We start from the raw sequence: 16,048 nt of genomic DNA on the forward strand, positions 1-16,048 counted from the left end.
ATTAATTTTAAATTTGTATTTGATAAAAATTACAATAATAATTTATTTAATTTTATATTTTTATAAAATAAATAAAAATATTAAATAATAATAATTTTATTTATTTAATTTGAGATATTAATCTTTATTAAAATTTATATATAATTATTTATTTAAAAAATATGTTATTAATATTAAGAAACATTATTAAATAATATTATGTAGATATATATATAATAATAATATATTTAATATAAATTACTAATACTAAAAATTTATAAGTTGCAATGACATTCATAAAATTAAAAATTACATGAAGAAAATTTTAAAGTAATAACAACAACATAAATCAATGGCGGGAAGTAGAAGTTTGAGTAATGTTTGGACATGTCTTCCTTGTGTGACTAGGGGTGTGACAATAAGAATAATTTTTTGGCCGACTTTGTTGTTCTTTAATGTCCATCTCTGTCCTTATCTTACTAGACTTGGGTCGACCTTTTGAAGTTCTTTTCAGTTCTGGATTTGGACAAAAAGTTAGGCCAATGTAACTTGGCCAATAGTCTTCATGTCTAAGTTCTTTAACTGATCTTCGTATATCTTAGAAACTTGTTGCAAAGTATACAAGGAGATATGTAGATGTCAAAGTTGTGGTGTGTGTATAAGCATGAAGCAAGTACATGCAAGCATAGGATGTGAACTTTTTGAAACTTGTCACAATCACACCACATTTCATCTAACAGTACAGTAAATCTTCCTACGGGTCGAATTTTAGTCGAATGTTGCGTTTCTTTAACTAAAAATCTAGTGCTTGTTTTGTCAAAGGTGATGACTCTATGAGTGTTTGCCTTTAACTGTGCATCTTGAATTGTTTTAGTTGCAACCTCCGAGTACATATGTCCAGCATTAATCATTGCATCTACTTCTTTGCCTCTGTCAATGAAGAACTTATTATAACGGATGTATGTTGTCAGGACCATAGAGCAAATTGGCAGGTTTCTGGTTTTCTTCAAGATCGAATTGATTGACTTCGCTAGATTTGTTGTCATGTGTCTCCAGCGTCGTCCATTGTCCCATGTCAGTGTCCATTTTTCCCTTGAGATGTTGTCTAATCATTGTGCAGCTTCAGAATTATTATCTTTTACTATGTTGTAATAGTAAAAGAATCTCGGTTCAGTCATCTCATATGCTTGAAACAAGATTACAAAAAAAATTAATATAACTAACTAAGCAATTGTATAAAATATTAATGAGAATATAAAGTACATAAAAAATTTAAATTACCTATATTGATGACATCTTTCTTCAGTGCAACGTTTTTGAATCGTCAGATGAAGTTTTGTGCAATATGTCTAATGCAATAGACATGGACAGAATTGTTTTCTGTCCAACCACTTCCATTTCTGAAGTATGCACTTCTTATGGCCTCGTGACGATCCAAAATGAGGTACAGTCCCTCTTGCGGGGTTATGTATCTCCTTAAGTTTTTCAAAAAAAAGAACCATGCATTACTAGTTTCACCTTCTACCATAGCAAAGACAATGAGAATTATGTTGTTGAGGCCGTCTTGCGCAACTGCCACTAATAAAGTCCCTTTGTATTTGCCATACAAAAATGTTACATCCACTTAAACAATTGGTTTGCAGAAGGCAAAACCATCAACGCATAGCTTGAAGGTCCAAAACAACCTCTTGAAGAACACATTTCTCTCGTCAAGCAAGCCACCCTTGTATGCCGGTTGTGTACTCAATTTCCAGATGAAGCCAGGAACATACAGTTGCATTGCAAGCAACTGTCTAGGTAACTTATGGTATGACTCCTCCCAATTTTTGAAGATATTTTCAATGGCATGTTGTTTCCCTAACCATCCCTTTCTATAGCTGATTGTGTAACCCATTGTGGACTTTATGTGGTTTAAGATAGTTGTTATAGGTGTCGATTGATCAGTCTGTATCATTTCACGAATCCCATGAGAAATCATTCGTGATCCCAAGTTGTTATGATCTGGTGAAATGAGTGAGGAAGCACATATGTGACACCTGTTAAGCTTTATTATTTTTCAGTGTTGTTCTTTGGTGCACAATATTGCGCGACATCTCCAGGAACAATCGTTGTAAACGCATTCCATGACAAGCCTAATTGTGCTTGACATCTTAACCTTGTATGTGCAATGATTGACAATATAAAATCTATTTATGGCGTCTTGCACTTGTTCTTTTGTTAGGAAGCGTTGACCAATAAATAGTGTTCCAGACAGATACACTATCATTTCATGTTTAAGTACATGGTCAAACTCAGAGTCATGTTCTTGTATTTGACTGGAAAAGTCTAGAAAATTTAGAAGTGAGTTGTATAATGGTAATGATTGTGATGGTGGAATATTTGAAAGTGGGAGGGAGTCTTCTTCATCATCCTGCTGTTGAGATAGGATTTCAACTTCGTCGTCGCTAAAAGAATCAAATACTTTGATTGAGAGACCCACAACAACATGTTCTTCAACGGGGGTTTCTTCAAGAGGCTGAGAGGGTAGGGTTTGCTCAAATGGTTGGAAAGGTATTTCATTGAGGTCCATTCAAAACTGTGTGTAGGACTGAAGGTCGGAATTCATATCATATGTTGGAAAAGATGGATTTATGGTTTCGTAAGTTTGGTAAGGTGAAGATGAAGGCGAAAGTTGTGGTGGTTGGGTTATTTTTGTAGCAAATGTAACATATAATTCTATACCTGATTGAAGTTTATTTGAATCGTGGATGTTGAAGAGTATCTCGACGTCTTCATCATCGTTCCACTCACCACATGTGTAGTTACTAACTCCCGGGCCAAGTCTAATTGGATAGTGAAAATGTATGGTTGTCACCCTTTCATTTTCGTCTCGGTTGAGTTTTGTGTGAATGACTTTCTTGAGCCTTTGTAGAGTCACTCCTCTCTCTAGATGTACCAATTTGGTTGATGATGAGGTGAACGTCACTCCTTTATAAGGACATTGGTTAATGGCACCATCAGAGTGAACAATGACATAAATTGAAGACATTTTTAGAAGGAGAAGGTTCACAAGAACAAAAAACAAGCTTAGAAGATTGAATGAATAGAATGAACACAAATATGACTATTTATAATGGTAACATTGGATTCTCAGTCATTCAATGTTTCATCACATTTTACGAGTGATGGTAACCTGACCAAGAGATAGTGACTTCTCAAGATTCTAAGGCTACTCTCTCGTACCAAAATTTGTTTATAAATATGTTCATCCAAGGACACATGTTTTCATTCAAACTTGCATCCATCTTTTTTCTTCGTTTCTCTTTATCTTTGCTCCCATTACTAAAAATGTTGTTCTGGAAGCAAAACGAACACAGGTTCGCCTTTATTGGAAGAACGGTAAGTTTTATACATTACCATTATGTAAATTAATATTCTACATATAATATTACTAATTTATTAATAACTGCAGGAAACTGAAAACATGATTTCATCTTTCTATCATTCAATGTCAGAACCCAGTCCTCTAATTGTTCCTATGCTTGAATAACTTGATTTTGCTGGGATAGCAAAACTAAGCCATCTTAAGGTGGATCACGCATTGATAACAGTTTTGGTCGAGAGGTAGAGACCTAAAACTCACACATTCCATTTTTCAACAGAGGAGTGCATCATAACCCTGGAGGATGTTGCACTTCAACTCAGGCTAAGAGTTGATGGTTTACCAGTCGTTGCTCCAACAATGTTTGACTGGGAGGAAATGTGTGACACATATCTCGGTATCGTACCAGTCAAGGAAGAGTCACTAATTGGCTCTATGGTAAAACTGAAGTGGCTAAGAAACAACATGTTGTCATTACCAGAAGAACTATCTGAAGAAGAAGTTCACACTTATTGTAGGGCTTACATACTAGGTTTAATTGTAGGTGTTTTGATGCCTGACAAAACAGACAACAAAGTACATCTTATGTATTTAGCTTTATTAACTAATCTTAGAAGAACAAGATGATATAGTTGGAGTTCTGCTTGTTTAGCTATGTTGTACAGGGAAATGTGCAAAGCCACGAAAGTTGGTAATAAAACAATGGGTGGTAATAAAACATATCCTCTCATGTGCAGATGGAGTGGGGGTAGAGTACTAAACTTTCGAAATAAACCTCGCAATGATGTTGTAGGGTACAGATCAATGTTTGATCACATTCAAGCTAATCAGGTCACTCTTCATATTTATTTTCTTATCTTTTACACATCATCTTAAGTAACAAAGTTAAGTTTATTTGTAGTTTTTATGGGCGCCATATCAAGACTTGCAAACATCAATACTCATGGAAGCATATAAAGATGTCTAACTGTGGACTTCATGTATCGCCATCCTTTGTTTTGCAATTGTTGAATGGCACCAAACAGATAGAGTCAAATTACAATTTAGTCTCTTCCAAGAAGTCCCTTCTCCACCGAATAATTTGAATGACCTCCACAAAATTGACATGAGAGGAAGACAGAATAAAAATTGGGTTACAAGACATGCTCAATGGATCAAGATATGGAACAACAGACGTGAGTTGACAATAATGGGTCATCCAATGCAAAGCCCATTGTGTCACACACAAGAATACATGGAATGATACTTTGCCAATTCCATCTATTTTCTATCTGTGCCACCACTACTACAAGATCCAAGGAGGAGGGACCAACAACTAAGGACTACCAACACATTTGAAATCAGTACGACTTTCACACCGTCGTACCACGAGACTGCATCAATTTTTTCGAACATTACGCCAGAAGCAAACATAATTAATATAAGACATTCATTTGCAACAACATCGAAATATTTTTTACAAACTTATTTAGAGTTGATTTTACAACTCCATTTTCAGCACAAACTTACATGCAGTCTCTCTACCAACCAGATTTTGCTAATGAACTTAGTAATTCATCAAATGCATTCCAACAACTAGACCTTCATCATGATCCAAATCTTCCACAAATTCATCCTAAAATTCCAGAGCAACAACCACAACGATGAAACTTACAACGTCACAGACGTCGCTCTCGTTATGGAACTGACAATCATTACGAAGATAGTTAATTATTAATGTTGTTATGAATTTGTTATCATCTTTGTTAATGCACTTTGTCTTTATCAATGTTACCTTAGTAATATAAAACTATTAATATTAAAATATTTGTCTCAAGTATAAATAATTAACTTATAATTTAATATTTTATTTACTTTTTGAAAATAAATGTTTTATTCTCAAATAAAATTTATTAAAAATTATAATAGTAAATTTTAGAGTTTAGGGTATTAAAAATTATAATATTAAATAATATCATTTAAAAAAAAAACTAATTTAATTAAAATAAAATTTTAATTTAAAATTTCATTTTATCATACTAATATTTAAAAATATTAAGTCAAAATTATATATTTAAATATATAAATAAATAGAATAATATTTAATATTTTTATTTAATTTTTAAAAATATAATTATTATTCTTTAAGTATAAAAATTTTAAGCATTAACATTATTATTAAAATAATATACTTATTATTTAAATATTTTAATTAGTTTTTAAAAATATAATTATTACTATTTTCTAAAAATATTATTTATTATCATAATTATGTAAAAAAAAGTTTAATAAACATGTAAAATAAATATTATTTTTATTTTTATTTATTTTTACAGAACAAAATATAAATATATAAATATAATTTAAATAATAAAATTTATTTTATTATATAAAAATATGAAAAAAAATATTAAAAAAATTAAAAACAACTTTCAGAATTCGTTGCCCAGTAACCAAATTTTGGCTACCCAATTACTGCTACAGTTTAGGGTCTAGTTATGTAAATTGATTTGGCACCGGTCTATTCACATAATTTTTTTTTTTATATTATATTAGTAAAAACTTTGATATTTAATTGTAAATCATAATTATAAATAAATTATTTATAATTATTTCACATATTTTTCAACCATTAAAAAATTATAAATATAATTTTATAATTTATCTTTGGATACAAAATCAACAGCAAATAAAGGAAAGTTGACAAAAATACTATTTAAAACATTTTTATAATTGTTCTATGTTTTAACGATAGTACACTTTTCAATAGCTACATTTTTATGAAGTAATCAAGTTATCTGTTTAAAAAATAAATTAATATTAAAAATATTAAATAGTGTTCTAAAATTAACGTGTTCCTAACATTTATACTGAAAATTTGCATTTTTACAGATCTCCTTTATACGAGTTCATTGCTGTTCTCTGCTTTATCCTGTGCTAGCTTGCTTGTTGACCCCAACTTGGACGCTAGGTGACAGTGTGATTGCGCCTACTCGTGTCACTGCAAAACAGCGCTGATCCTAGCTGCTTCTCCGGCAGATCCAAATTGTGCAAACAAGACTAAATAAATTATGTAAATTTAGACACACTCCACTCGAAGGAGACAATTTAAAATTCCTTGGTCGTCTAGTCATTTTCACAATATATGGGTGTTCTATCCTTCTGAAAACGTTGAAGCCCTTTCCATCTAGACAGTGAAAACAATTTAAATGCACATCGAGGCCTCGCAGAAGTAAGGTTACATTTGGAGAAAGAAAATATAAATTCCTAGATTGTATCTATTTAAAAAATATTTTAGAATTTTAGTCAAAGAATTTTTATTTCAAATATTTTTTTTATAACATGTTATTAAAGAGAATTTAAAATATCTTCTATTATGCTTAACATTTATAATTATTATTCATAATTTTTTTCATATTCGATTCACATTTTAATCACTCTCAATTATTAAAATCAAATTTTTAAAATTTTAAAATTCTTCCTCCAAACACTATCTAAACAAAAATTGAAGAGATGAATACTAGCCCTTAGAGCAAAAGAGGCGAAAATTACTTACTTGAGCTCCTTTGGTTGCTCGAAGGACAAACCTTAACCCACAATATTTGACATTGTCAACAGCATTAAAGACTTGGGAGCAACCTAAAATCGATTTTGGAGCAACCCCATTCATCAAATTCTCCTTGTTTTCCTTCATTTTAACAATACTTTCAAATTCAGACATCATGTCAAATAACCGGTCTGTTAATGCATGAATTTATTTATTTTTACGCCTGAACATCTCTTTTTATTTCTCTTCATCTCTCTTCTTTTTTCATTATATAATTTATTACTTCTTTTTTTCCCTCTTCTTTATAGTTGCGTGTCAAATGAGCATTTCTGAATGCATATTTAAATGAAAGAATATCTTGTCATCAATTCTAATAAAACATCGTATTGTTTATAAGGTACGGAGTCCCAATACAATTAAAAAATTATAAATGTCATGAATATACCCAAAATGGATAACTTTTACTATCATTAGTTAATATACAAGTCAGTAGTTACTATCATTACGGACTGAAAAAGAGCCAGTAGAATAAATATTATAATTTATAATACCACGTGATTGGTGCAAGAGCTAATTAATCACGGAATCAAGTTCAGTCACTCCCCAATACAACATTTGATGTCACATATCTTATTTTTTCAATCAACATTTCGCATTAAGCTCCAAAATTTTGGAATGTTATGTACTTTAGTTACATTTTTAGACATTTTTTTTTGTCGTTGTTCTTGATGCACGGGCAGATTTGCTCGCGGGGCGAACCGTAAACGTGAAAAGGTATTTCTCGGGTTCATTATTTCGTGTAGTCATTATGTTTTATGCATCACCAACTATCCACTACTCATAAATGGCACTGAATCTTCAAGTTCTTTCTAAACTATTAAGAATTTTTTTGCGGTACGTGCTTGTTACTGGTTGTATTTGGAGGTCATTTTGTAGTAATTTGAATATTGTGGTTGAATATGCATTGGGTCTGAAGTTCTTAGTAACAATCCTCCCTCATCTCAAAACTCCTTAGTAGAACCCTTTGCTCTTGCTTATGTAATTTATAAGAAGATAGATACGATTGATGACTTTCGGCCTTTTTAACGTAAAAATTAGAATAATAAACGATGAGATTAACATAGTTGAGGATGTCAAGTTCTTTTAGAAACTTGAGAGGATCCCTCAATTGGTAATTAAACACATAATTTAGATTAAAAAAAACATATCATTGATGTAATTTAATGAATTTCAATGTATTAATACTTTTAAATATTTTATTTTTAAATAAAAAAAATGTTATATATTTTTATCTGCACAATATTGCATATATTAAAAAAAAATAGCTATTAATATTTAGAAAACAAAAACCTGAATAGTGGGTGGCCAAACAATCAGAATAAAAAAAATATAAATTCATTATGACGTGAGAAAAGAATGACGTCGTAAAAGCAAACAATTAATAGCATCACTGTAGCTTCGCTTCCTATTTTTGTTCAGTGTTCACTGCTGAATCTGTCCTACTAAATTTCGTTATAGCAATTTTTTGTCAGAGAACTGATTAAAAAATTAAAAAAATATTTTTTATTTAAAAATATATTTATATACATTGAAATATATGAGAATGAATATATTTTTGATAAAATATTTTAATTTTTAATTTTTTAATATTTTTTGAGATATGTGTATATAAAAATAAATATGATCTTAAACTTCAATTGTCAAATGGAATTGTATGTTTATTGACTCTTTCTTGCCGTATCAACAATCTCTTTCTTGTACGCTTTTTCACCTTACAAATGGTAGCTTTTTATTTTGATTCTTATTTTCTATGCAGAAAAACATCAAGTAGCTGGTGACTCTGTAATTGCTCCTACCATGTCTAGTGCCACGCAGGGTTGATCAGTGGGTACCTGCAACAATGAACAAACAAATTATAAATTACTGTACTCTTATAAGACAAAAGAACTGAAACATATACCAATATCTGATTTTTCTGAAGAGACATTGTCATTGGATCTTATAACTTCGACTCTGACACTAATGTTTCCCACAAAAGTATAATAACGTTGTCAGCACCCCAATTGCTCTGATACATAATAAATGCCTCTGCTTCAATTGTGTCTTCATCATTTCTTACCTTACTCTCAGTACCTTGCTCAGTATCTCTACCCCACCCCCACCTCAAGATTGATTTGAAGGAGAGATTTCTTTTGGTTGTTGAAAATTTATTTCCAATTAAAATTTCCATTTTATTCTCTACTTTTAAAGCACACAATAAAACATAAAAGTATAATAATTTATATATTTTTTTAATTATTAAGACATATGAAGTTTAGAGATACGAATTAGCAACTTGTTGTTTTTTGTATTTAAAAAAGATTATTATTTTAATAATGTTTTGGCTTTTAAGAAAAGTAAAGCAACAGTGTAAGGGAGAGATCTCTTCAATTTTTGGGCTATCACACACGCGAAAACTCATGGAATCTTTTTATTAAAAGAAAAAGAAAAGAAAGAAGAATCATGGAATTTGGGAAAGCAAATTTATTGTTTGACAGCTGAAGATTAATGGATTCTTAAGAAAAATGTGTTCCTAAGATGATCCCCTCTTTAAGCGCAAAATTTACTTTTTTGCACCCTTTCGAGTACGTTAGAGCTCTTCCACATTTTCAACTTTACTTACAAAATCATGGAATTGACTAGCAAGAAAATTCTTTAATCATTTTGTCATGATTAATTATATTATATATCTATAGTTAAAATAAATAAATAAATAAATTCTATAATTTTGGAATCTACTTTGATTTTCTCAAAAAATAAAAAACATGTTACTTTTTAAAAATTTCAAAATAAAATTTTTCTTTTAATATAAGGTATATTTCTTTTTTAAATAGTACGATAAATAAGAAACTATTAGTAGCAGTTGTTTATTTTAATGAGTTTATCTTCTATCTTTTTCTAGATAAGGATGAGCACATGACAAGTCACTTTATTAGATGCTAGCAACTACTAATATTGCTGCATTGAAAATCTATGCGTAGCTGTTGAGAAGATGATTGATGTTGACTTACAAAATGGCCAGCTTTGAGGATCCAATAGAAGTATAGGTTTTTGTATGACCTAAAAAAGCCTTTGGTCTTCGTTGTGTCACTTCCACAGTAAAGGGGTGTTCTGTCTTCACCCAAGAAATTTTTAAGCCCTTCCCATCTATAGAATAAAAAAACATTGGTGTATACATTAAGAAATTTGACCTTTGGTTTCACCAATCTTTGAAGGGTCAGGGATATATAAATTATTAGGAGAGAAAGACATGCATACTTAAGTTTACTAATCCAAGCTTCAGTCCCCTTGGTTGCACAAATCAGATCAACCTATAATAACAAGAGAGATTATGATGTTACCTTTTAGTGCACACACAAAATAAATAAATAAAAATTCATTTCTTTAAACTTAAAATATGAAACAAGATCGTGCAATCAGTCAAACAATATAATTTGACTACTTTGGAATCAGATCCCCATGTCAAATAGTAGGAGTGACCTATAAATATATATATCCAATCAAGAATCTCATCAATTCTTATTATTATAGAAACTAACAATGAAAATGTTGTGGAAAGGGACTCTTACTTGTCCATTGTACACAGTCACATTGACCCCTTTAGCGAGTAGCTCATCAACCTGAGATTTTAAAGTTAATAACATCACATATCCAGAAAAGGAAAAGGAAAATTTTGCCCAGTTGAAGAAAAACAGGACAGCAGAAAGTTTACTAGAAACAATGAACCATTGATTTTAAGCTCAAATTGACTTCGAGAATAAGACTGCGAGCCTGATAATGTACAGCAACTAGATTACAGGACTTAGCTCCTCTAAATTAAAGGGGGTGTATTTGAAAAGATATAAAATGCAATTATAACTACTGATTGAAAAATGAATGGTTAAATTTTCAATGTAATTTGTTTAATATGTACCTTTTTTTATCAATAATTATAACAATACTTTATCTTCTAAAATATACCTTTCTTTTTACTTTCGAGAAAAGTTAAATCAAGTCAAAACCGTAGTTTCTAGCTTATTTACCACTTATTATCTTATAATTACCTCATCAATTCTTGGCCTCATAAAATCACTTGCAAGACTTGAGAAGACATCATCAGCTTGCCCTCCCCATCTGTCAGCACATTAGCTAAGTTATCATTTGATTGGTTTGAAGTGAAATTGAGAGTGCACTTTTCTGGTCAAAGAATTAGAGACTTACGTCACATTCTCAGGGATGATCTGTAACTTCTTCTTTATGACACCATTTAGTAACTCGTCGAGGTCAGCACCACCCCCAGGAGTTGACCTTGACCTCATGGCAGTAAGATACTTAGAGTATCTCTTAATTGATATTTTTGGGAACAATCCCAGCTCCATTGCTGATATATCACCACTTCCTGAATCCTCCAACAAATTGTAGAAGTCCTAGAGTTAACAAAAAAAATTTTAAGCACATTTTGGGTGGAAAGAGAACACAATTAAGGAAAAAAAAATAGAAGATGGTGAATGAAAATCATAGTACCACATTGTTGCTGCCTTTTGAAATCATGGACTCAAGTTCACCCCATGTGTTGGTTGCATCTAAAAATCTACCCTCCGCTATTTGCTGTTTGATCTTCTGAGCCAAACTGATCTCGAAAATGGTTTTGTTAGATAACAAAGAAAATGGCCATTATATATAGGATATTAATTTTGGCTACACATTTTTTTGTTTCTATTTGAGAAGATGGAAAACATATTTACCTGTTTGATAGTTGCAATCCATTATCATCAAGTCGTGAGAGATCTTTAAGGAGAGGACCCCATGAGAACTGCAAGTTTGGATTAAATATTAAAAATTTGTGAAAATTCAAACAACATAAGAAAAGCTGGTGGACAGAACAATCTATTGCATACCACAAAATCTTCTGGGGAGATCCAACTATCTCCTAATGCCACACCTACACAAGGAAAAAGTTACCCAAAATCATACATTTCTTGTGGTTATTCTGTTGAAAATTATATAATATAAAGGATTCATCATTTGATCCCCAACTATAAAAAATGACATTAATAAATGAGTTTTACTATACCCTTCTTATAATTTTTTTAATAATTCTCCTAATGTTTTATAAAGTAAACATTAAATGAAAAAAACCATGCATTTATTGCCTTGAAAATATGCATTTAATAATTTCATTATACAATAAATAGGAGGATTTATAGGTACAAAAATTAGAAGAATTTAAGATTGTTCTTAACAAATTAACCCCATTCACAGGTCACAATATTTAACAGCCATGATAATTTGGAAAAAACCCATATAGAATTTGACATGATATAAAACTCAGGAAAGGATTACCTCCAAGTTTAAGCTTCAATTTTCCATCTTCAATAGCTTTCAGAGCAGACAGTCCAAGAGTGACAGCAAATTTGCCACCATAAGACTCTGCCACAATGAACAGCGGGCTCTTTTGCAGCTTTTCATCTCTGTTGAATATCTCAATTAACAGTGTAGTCAAATCAGTGGCTGCTTCTATATCTGTTTTCACTAGGAGATTTTTGTCCTCAACATAACTGTACCCTGTTCCAACCGGATTGTCCTACATATCATTCAAAAGCATTTAGTGACCACAGTTAAGAACCACAAAGTAAAAAGAACCTGAGAAAACAAACAAACAAACAAACGTCTCTTGAATCAACTTCTTCTGGGAAAAAGTCTCTTCATGATTACCACAAACAAGAGATCCGCTTTTCTCAACCATGTTGAATTCCTTGGCTTCAAGCTTGTGTCCAAAGGCCCAACCTCTTCAAAATTTCCAATCCCAACTCCAGAACCACCCTGATCAATGTTTGAAAATCTTAGAAAATGGGTTTGTTATTGTTCACACAATTCAGTCTTTTTCTATTGAAAAATAAATAAATACTCGTTTCAATAAAAATATATAATTCAAATTAATTTATGTACGCATCTCAATTATATTTAACAGTTCAAAATCAATTTCATCAAAATTAATTTCACTCAACTTAATTAAAAAAAAAATGAAGAAGCGATCCTCCATGTTACATCCCAATTCAGCAATACTTACAGGTCCTCCCTGCAACCACAGAATAGTTGGCCATGGCTTATTGTGATCTTCCACTTTATAAGGACTTCTATAAAGCCACCAAAACATGTGAGCTTCTGCGATAGCCCAACAAAACAAAAATGAATTAGAACTATTAGTTTCACTCCAGAATCCTTTTTCACACCCTGAAAACATACAAAAAACAAAAACTTTATCAGAATTGTAATGCATTGACTTACTGGGTCTAACTTCTACATATCCCCATTCCTCTGATCCATCTCCACTCTTCAAAGCTGACACCTTTCCTCCATGAAATAGCAGAGCAATGAAAAGGAGAATAGATACAAAATGACAAAGCTTTTCCATTGGAAGAAAGAAAGCAATAAGAGAGGTGGAGAAAGAGAGAAGGGATATGGCAATATATAAATAAGAAGAAGCGTGTTTTGTCAGCGTGTACAACAGAAACTGAAGCAGCAATGTGAGAGTTCTATGTATGATGAAAGACAAAAAGGTGGGTCAAATACAGGCTAATGTTACGTGATACCCTTCACTGTTTTCCGGGTAGGACTATCCTATCCTTAAAAGCAAGGTAACTTTCTTCTTCTGCTACAAGATCGAGAGTGTGTATAATTTTCTTTAAAAAATAATTCTATTTAATTCTATTACTAAAAATACAAGATAATAATAAAATTATAAATATAAAAATAAGTATTTTAAAAAAATTATATAAGACAATAAAAATTTAAATAATAAATTTTTCTTTAAAATATAAAATAAAATTAATAAACTAAAATAAACAAAATAATTAAACTTGTTGTTCTCGTTTTTTTATTAATTTTGATTATAAAAATATATGTGATTATCATGAAAGATAATAGCTCGGCTGAATCTCTTATATCTCAAATAAAGTAATTTTATTTATAATATATTTATTAATTTATTAAACCAAACTATTAACAATTTACTTATTGGTTGATCTAATTATAAATAAAATTTAGTTTGATTTAAAGCTATTTGAATATTATTAAAATTAAATAAATTATAACCAATTTTTTACATTTTAAATTAAATTCTTTTTTTCACTATTTTATTTTATTTTTTAATAAATGCAACTTTAATTATTTTAGTAAATAAATAAAGTTTTATTAATTATAGTATAAAAAAATCTTAAATTATTATATAAATATTTTTAAAACCTAATTTTGTATTTAAGAAATAATAATTATAATTTAATAAAAAGTCAAATGTATAATAAATATGAAAACTTATTAGAAAAAGACAAAGACATATAATAACATTTAAATTTACGCTAGTGTCTTTATTGGAAATATTTTATATTAATATTTATATAAGAAAATATAAAAAAAGTAATACATTTGTAAATTGATTCTGTTTAGTTTTGAATATGAAATTTAAAAATTAAACCAAGCCATATAAGAAAAACAATATGTGTGTATATATATTGATTTGTTCAGTTTTAATTTTTGAAAATTAGTTTAGTTTAAAATGGTTTGGATTAATTATTTTAAAACCCCTGTTAGCAATTGTAAAATTTGCAACGGAAGAGTATTCATAATGTTATTGATAAACATGTAGAATTAGAAAAATGTTTATCAACTTATTCAGAGGGAAGTGAAAAAAATAATTTTATATATATATATATATATATATATATATATTTATAAAGATATTTTCATGTTAGTGTAAGTATAACACGATATAAGTTTTTTATTTAACTTATATCTAATGATCAGTGAAATAATAAATTATAACATATTAAATATAAGTTAAATGAAAAGTTCAAATCAAAGATAAAAGTTTTTAAACCTATATTATTAAGAAAATATTCTCTTTTATATATATGGAACAAGATATTCTTACACTAGTATAAGTTTAAAAACTCTTACACTTAATATGAGCTTTTAATTTAACTTAAATCTAACAAATTATAATTTATTAATTCACTTACCATTAAATTTAAGTTAAATGAAAGATTCATATTAAGTGTAATAATTTCTAGACTTATATTATTATAAAAAGATCTTTTTTATCTTTCTCTCTCTCTATATATATATATATATATATGCATTTTAACATAAATTTTTATAAAAATATATTATTTATTAATTTTCAAATTAGTACCTTAAGAGCGCAAATGAGTAAGATCCATAAAATTATTTAAAAATTTACCAAGCAGATTTAACAAAAAAAATTAGCTAATTAATTGAATTATCAAATATTTTTTTAAAATATATATATTTATATTTTCATAAAAATATGATAATATATGAGTTGTTGGTAATATTCTTCCGCATATTTAAAAAAAAATTGTATATTATAAACCTTAGATCACCAATAAATAACTGACACATTACATACATGAATATTTTTTTAACACGTGTCTAAATTTAAGTAATAAAAATCGTATAATTTTAATTACGCAATAATTTCTCCTATTGAATTCAGGTTTTGAGCTCAATTTTAAAGCAACTTACTAGAAATTAAATGTATAAAATAAAAAAATTAATAAAATTATTATATATAATTTTTAAATGTATATATATATATATATATTTTACACTTAATAATTACATCTTATAATTTTTTAAATAAAATATTTTATTAAACGTTAAATTACTAAAAATTATTCAAATTTTTTTATAAATTATAAACAAATTAAAAAAATAAGTCAAACTTTTACATTTTTTAATCAAGATAAATGTAAATTTTAAATTTAATTTATTAAATAAAAATAAGATTTGAACAATTTTAAATTAAACCTAAATTTTAAATATTAACTCGAATTCCATCATTTATACCACTATTGATAGGTTTACTGTTTTTAAAATATAAAAAAAAGGATGAATAACGTTACTGCCATTCATTTGTAACCAAGCAATTAATGTACAAACATAAGTCTTTTTAATAAGCATGTGCAATATTATAAATTACATGTTATAAACTCTATATATATATAAAAAATTAAAAATTATAAAATTTAATGTATTAATACTACTAAATATTTTATTTTTAATAAAATTTAGTATTTTAATTCATATATGTAATTTTATATATGTTAAAAAAGTCAAATAAAAAAATAATTTTAATAAAATAA

General features: G+C 28.8%; 1 protein-coding gene across 1 annotated transcript; it reads right to left on the reverse strand.

Moving 5' to 3' along the window:
- Positions 1–8,536: 8,536 nt before the first annotated feature.
- LOC113857933 (serine carboxypeptidase-like 51) lies at positions 8,537–13,509 on the reverse strand. Its single transcript, XM_027490254.1, has 13 exons — positions 13,173–13,509; positions 12,955–13,049; positions 12,600–12,707; positions 12,228–12,468; positions 11,783–11,826; positions 11,630–11,697; positions 11,409–11,514; positions 11,106–11,311; positions 10,949–11,018; positions 10,475–10,525; positions 10,164–10,216; positions 9,917–10,052; positions 8,537–8,758 (listed from the first exon to the last, which is right to left on the reverse strand). Exons 1-13 carry the CDS (start codon positions 13,297–13,299, stop codon positions 8,690–8,692), a joined length of 1,374 nt encoding a protein of 457 aa, XP_027346055.1. The 5' UTR covers positions 13,300–13,509; the 3' UTR covers positions 8,537–8,689.
- Positions 13,510–16,048: the final 2,539 nt, after the last annotated feature.

This window comes from Abrus precatorius, unplaced genomic scaffold (assembly GCF_003935025.1).
Source record: "Abrus precatorius isolate BTA unplaced genomic scaffold, Abrus_2018 Scaffold2, whole genome shotgun sequence".
Classification (NCBI taxonomy): Eukaryota; Viridiplantae; Streptophyta; class Magnoliopsida; order Fabales; family Fabaceae; genus Abrus; species Abrus precatorius.